The 6000-nt window shown below is 53.7% G+C and overlaps 1 protein-coding gene across 1 annotated transcript; it reads left to right on the top strand.

Moving 5' to 3' along the window:
- The first annotated feature begins 581 nt into the window (after positions 1 to 581).
- Positions 582 to 4411, top strand: MED9 (mediator complex subunit 9). Its single transcript, XM_052680130.1, has 2 exons — positions 582 to 749; positions 3621 to 4411. Exons 1-2 carry the CDS (start codon positions 604 to 606, stop codon positions 3835 to 3837), a joined length of 363 nt encoding a protein of 120 aa, XP_052536090.1. The 5' UTR covers positions 582 to 603; the 3' UTR covers positions 3838 to 4411.
- The last annotated feature ends 1589 nt before the right edge of the window (positions 4412 to 6000 follow it).

Genomic DNA, 6000 nt, shown 5'->3' with positions numbered 1-6000 from the left:
CCTCAGAGCATCTTTGTGGCCCTCCTCTCCTATTCCTCGCACGAGGATTGCCAGGAGAAGTTGGGATGCACGCAGGTCAGGGATGCCGTGGGTCACAGTGCGGGCAGGGAGCCGTCCTTGTTCCTATTGCCCTATCGGCACAGCGCAGGGTGCTCAGCAGGGTGTGCAGAGCACTGCCCTGGGAGCACGGACCAGGGCCCAGCCAATGAAGGCCTCAGCAGCAGCGCAGTCCCATCTCCCAGCCCCAGGCCCAAAGCGTGACTCCAAGCTCAGCCCCCACGCCTGCCTCAGGGCTCAGGCCCGGCTCAGGCCCCGGGCAGGCCTCCACGCCCTGCTTTGGCCCAGGCCTGATGCCTCAGTCCCAGCCCCAGGCCACGTCCTGGAGCAGCCTCACGGCCCAGGCGCAGGCCCAGGCCTAAACTCAGGCCCAGGCTCAGACTCAGACTCAGGCCCAGTCCCGGGCCAGGCTCAGGCCCAAGCTCACGCCCAGGCGCAGGCCGCAGCGGAGGCCCAGCCCAGGCCGCTGCCGAGGCGGTGCAGAGCGGCGGAGCTCCGCCCCGCTCCGTCACTGCTCAGCGCCGCGGCGGCGGTCCGTGGGCCGCCATGGCCTCGGTGGTGCCCGCGGTCCGTGCCGCCGAGGAGCCGCCGCCGCCCGAGCCGCCCGCCGAGCAGAAGCCGCCGCCCGCACCGCCGGCACCCGCGCAGGAGGAGTTCTCCTTCCTGCCGCTCGTCCACGACATCATCAAATGGTAACGGCGGCCGCGGGCTCGCCGCTCAGCGCCGGGCCGGCCTTGCCCCAGCCGCCCCGCAGCGATGCTCCCTTCTGCCTTTTTTCTCCCCGCTGGGGTCCCTGGGAGGGGTGGAGCGGCTCTGCTCTGAGTCGTGCCCGTCCCCGGGAAGAGTTGGGGTCACTGAGGTGGGGCAGAGCCCTGGCAGACCCGCCGAGCTGCGCTGTGCAGAGTTATTGCCCCGTATGGCTGCTCCGTTTGGCTGATAATTAAAGGATGGGCTGTCCCAGGGCAGCGCTGCTGGCTGGCGCTGGGAGAAAGAGGAAAGCTTCTGCAGGTTGAGTTAGGCTCTCTCCAGTTCAAAATCAATGCTGTAGGGTTAAAGGTGTTTGTCCTGGGGTCCTGACAACCAGAGTGTTTCTGGCCCAGGGTAACCCTGTTGGAAATGTTTGAGTTCCCGGTAGGGGCACAGCCCTGCTGTGGGCAGCCCCGTGACCTGGGCACGCAGCACAGTGAGGCAGAGGGCACAGGAAGTGCAAATTCCCATTCCTTGTTTTGGGCCTGACTGCCCTTTCCCTGCACACTTCTGTGGGAGCTGAGGCTGGTTTGTTTCCTGCTGGGGTTCTGCTTGTGTCAAGCGTGAGTGCTGAGAGAGTTTTGCCCTTAATAACTCTGCGGCTGGAGGGTCATCACAAGGAAAGACCAAATACCCCACAGACACAACATCCTAGATTCAGGAGAGCTGTGAGAACTCAAACCCACCCTCCATTTCCTCACTGCACTGCCGCTGTCCTTGCGCTCAACTCTGCCTGATCCATCCAGGCCACTGAGGTGAGGCTGAGCCTGCTGCCGTCTGCATCTGAGTACAGAGGCAAAGTGAGCCGGAGCCACGGGCGGAGACCTCCCAGACTCCTGTGTGTCACTGAGCAAGTCGTGACGACCTACAGCAACAGTCCCCAGGATATCCTGTGCCCTGTCCCACTGAGCCACCCACTCCCACTACCCCACTCCCCCCCTCCCCCCATGCTGGCACACAGCATTTCCTGGATGGTGTGAGCAGACGTAGGTGCACGGAGCAGCACTGCAGAGGGGTCAGATGGAGTGGTGGGACGTGTTGCCTCACGTCCCTGACAGATGGCAAACATATTATCCTTTAACGCCACCGCCAGGCTCTGAGCCCGGCCCTGCTGTTCTGACACTGACTCAGCCCTGAAGACACTTCACATCTCCAAGGTGACTGTGCTCAGGAGCAATGATGTATCGCGTACATTTGCTTACATTCAAGGACACGTGTTCTTTCCTGTTGTTTGAGTCCCGAGAAAGTTCTCCCAAGCAGGGCTTGCTGTTACTTTCACCCCTGTATAATCAAATGGCATTACCTGTGAGGTGCGTGGTTCTTGTGATGGTGGGTTGTGCTGCTGTAGCCAGGAGCTGCAGGCAAGACACGATGGAGGGACACCAGCGAAGGAGAGCTGGTGGGCAGCTCAGGAGGGGTTTGGAGAACTCAGTCCTTTAAGGGAGATCCCAAGCACTGTCCATCAACACAGGCTGTGGCTGGACATTGTGTTTAAATCTGTGTAATTGCAGGTGGCTGAGGTCTTCCCACTCCTCCTCTCACCTCTGCCTGTCTGTGCCCTCAGACAGGAGTTGCTTCAACTGCTTGAAAACCTCCTATCAGAAAAAAGAAAAACAACAAGCCTGAAAATAATTATTCCTTCAAATCAACCAACCAAACAGGCAACCATCCATTCCCTGGGTGTGGAGAAGAGAACAAGCTGTGGAGGGACCTGGTCGCCCCTTCAGAGCCAGCATGTAGCTAGTGTGGATTAAAGGCAGTGCCAGCCCATCCTTCCCAGATGTGCAACGTGTGTGTGCCTGTATTTTTCCACTGTCAACTTGACCGTAAATGCCTGCATAATGGGGATACATTTTAGTACCAGCTGCAGTTTTATTTAGAGAGGAGTAATGAATATTTTGTTCCAACAGGCTGTTGAAATGAACGGGACCATCTGGTTAAAAGTTCTGCTCTCAGTCGTGTCACGACTCCCCAAAGTTGTAATCAGGCACCTCTCTGCCCTGGTCATGCCAAGCAGTTTTATTTTTGGGTCTGGCTATTGAACAGGCTCCCAGCTTTCAGAGGCCGTCAGCGTCTCTCTCTCGTTATGAGCGCTGCCTTGGAAGCAGCCTCGCCTTTGCCTGGAATCGTAACACTTCTCGCCTTTGCTAACAAAGCTGAAGCAGATACTAATGAGGGTTTGAGGGCAGACGCTGCCTCAGACGACACTGATCCTTGAGAAGCACAGAGCTGCAGAAGCAATTGTGCTGCTCTTAAAGAATAAGCTGTCGCTTCCTTTATTAGGTAGACATCCCCAGAGAGTCGTTCTGAAGCTCCGAAATGCCGTTTTCTCTGCCATTGGACACTCTCTGGTACTTTGGGGAACAATTTCTATTTTCTGCTGTCAAGCAGTTTGACTGCATTGATTCTTTTGTATTGCTTTGGCAACAGGTCACAGGCGGGGCTGAGGTCTTTTTTCCCAGGTGCCTACACACAGCATATGTGTGTAATCTTACCTTCCCTGTACGGGAATTTAAACAGAGTGAGGGTTTGTGGTGGTGTTTTAAAGCTGCAGACCAGGTCTTAACCTGTAGGATTGCAATTAAGGTTATTGGATTGTGTGCTGAAAAAGACCTGGAAACCAGTTTGTCCCAGTGGCTGCCCGCTCTGTGTGTCTGTCTCTGGTTGTTTTGTTGTGATAGGTGAATTGGGTGTGAATTAGATACCAGGAGCAAAAGCTTCCCAGTGAATTCCAGCATAAGCCCTGACTATGCAATCAGCTGAAGGCCTGTCCAACAGGAGATGTGAATCATGTCTCTGTTTTCTTCCCTCTGCAGCATGGACAAGGATAGCCAGGATGTTCACCAGGTGCTGAACGAGCTCAAGAACAAGTTCCAGGAGATGAGGAAGCTGATCAGTGCCATGCCTGGCATCAGTGTGAGCCCAGAGCAGCAGCAGCAGCAGCTGCAGAACCTGCGGGAGCAGGTCAGGACCAAGAATGAACTGCTGCAGAAGTACAAGAGCCTTTGCATGTTCGAAATCCCTAAGGAATAGGAAGGGAGCAGCTCTGCTGTCTGAGTCCTGGCTGGAAAGGAGAGGAAAAGCTGGCAGAGGCTTACTTTGTGTTTTTTTGTCACGTTACTGTGAAGTTGTGGCTGTGTGGGTCACAGGCATGTGACACTGAACCAGAACCCTTCGTGTGTCCTTCGCATGCGATGGTCACAGCAGTGCCTTCGCTTTGATCTGCTGTAGGACTGTGTGCACTTGTATATGCAGCTCTTTTCCCTTGGGGTTGGCAGTATTTTTTTCATTCAAGCAAGCAGAGCACATTATGTTTTCTCTAAAGAAAAGATCGAAGTACCTGCTGGTTAAGTTCAACAGAAAAAAAAAAGGAGATATTTTCCACATTTTTTCTTTTTCACTTCTGAAACGGCAAACACTGAAAGGGAACGTGCAGGGAAAGCACGAGCTGTCTGGCCTGGAAAGCCTGTTTGCTGGGAAGGCTCTCTGGGGTGCTTTGCAGTCAGTGTATCGGAAGAGGAATGGTTGCTTTCTGTTGGTTTTGTGTTTTTTTAAACAGCTGGTAGTTGTGCTTGAAACGAGCCGAGTAAAGGTTAGAAACTCCAAACTGTCCCTCTTTGTATTCATGAGTGCACATGGGATGAGCAGGGCTGAGGTGTGGTGCACAGCCTGGGCGCTGCTCCTCTCTCTTGGCATTGCTTTTTGGTGATGGCAGAGCAAAGCAGAGCCTGCCAGGGGAGCGGGTTTCAGTGGGCTTTGGATGCGTGGGGCTTCCACGCCAAATTGGTGAGCGCCACACGGGGCATCCTGCTCTTACAACAGGAAAAGGAGAAGCAGGATTAAAACAAAAGGCATAAATGACAGCAGCTTTAGTTATTCCCTAAGTGACACAAGTCAGGGTGGATCAGTTCTGTGTCTGAAATGCTCCAGGGGCTTCCCACAAACACAAGCACTGAGTATTGAACGTTCGTCAGACGCTCATGGAAAGCTCTCGAATGTCGTATTGCATTCGGATGGGTCTCAGAACTCCTTGTTCTCTGTCCTCCTGCTGGGAGCTGCCCGGGTGTCAGATGACAACCTGGTGAGCATCTCACCCACTAGCAGGTATGTGGCAAGGATCTCGCAGTTCTCTGAGGTGACGCTGAAAGGTGGAGCAGCTCAGGAGTGGAAGAGGTGAAAAAAACGGAGTGGTGAAATACAGCGTCGGTTGAGAGCCTGCATCCGAGAGCAGGGAGCATTCAAACAATGAGAACGGGGTCTGTTTGGGTAGGATTTGGCTTCCTAAAGTCAAGAGGCAGGTAATTATGCTCTCTGGGAGCTGGGGTGGTTCAGTTCACCTGTAGCTCAGAGATCACGGAGTGCTTGGCTACTGATTTCTTTGGGAAGGTGCCCGCATGTAAACTCTGAGCAAAGCAGAACACCAAGGTAAACAGAGCACAATGTACAATTTTTTATTACTGAAATTACCTTTCTGCCAGACCTTCCCTGTTCCAGCTCAATAAATTCTTGTGTTTCATGCCTGGACGGAGGTTTCTCCTTTTGGCCAGCTGCTCTTCCAGTCAAACCAGGCCGTGTGAAGAGCTGGAAGGAGCAAAGTGTTTCCAAAGAAATGCCTGGCACTTAGCACAGCAACAAGTGAACTCGAATCCAAGTTTCAGACCAAACTGAAGTGGTTTTGTTTGCAGTCTCACTCGCCCACACCTTATGGCTTCAGTAGAACTTTTCCCCATTAACACATATTAAATGTAGGTCTGTTGTGCAACTGAAGGGTGGAAGGGGGCTGCGATCAGGACCAGCAGGCTGCTTTGGAGAATCCGGAGCCAGTGAGAGCTGCTGTTTGCAGAGCTTTCACTTTTTCCTTTCACTTCTAGCAATGATTACTGGCAGCCAGAGATCAAAACCCATCAAACGCAAAGGTGACCTTTCGAGCAAAGCATTTCCTTTACTCATGTTGCAAAATAAAAACAATATCCTGGACGGGGCGCAAATGAATCACTCTCTGTTGACATCATTAAAGAGTGTTTATTCAATCGGGGGAAGGCATGAAGCACAACGAGCTCTTTGTCATTCAATGATGTCATTTCACTTGGTTTCTGCTGCGAACGACACGGCAATGCCTGGCGCAGGTCAGCGCTGCCCAGCGGAGTGAGGAAAGGGCTTTGGCTCAGCGGCCTGCTTGAGTAACAGCACGCACGG

The sequence above is a fragment of the Tympanuchus pallidicinctus genome, unplaced genomic scaffold (genome assembly GCF_026119805.1).
Source record: "Tympanuchus pallidicinctus isolate F22 unplaced genomic scaffold, pur_lepc_1.0 scaffold18, whole genome shotgun sequence".
Classification (NCBI taxonomy): Eukaryota; Metazoa; Chordata; class Aves; order Galliformes; family Phasianidae; genus Tympanuchus; species Tympanuchus pallidicinctus.
Note: the sequence above shows the minus strand (reverse complement) of the source record. Positions and strands in the feature narration are given on the sequence as shown.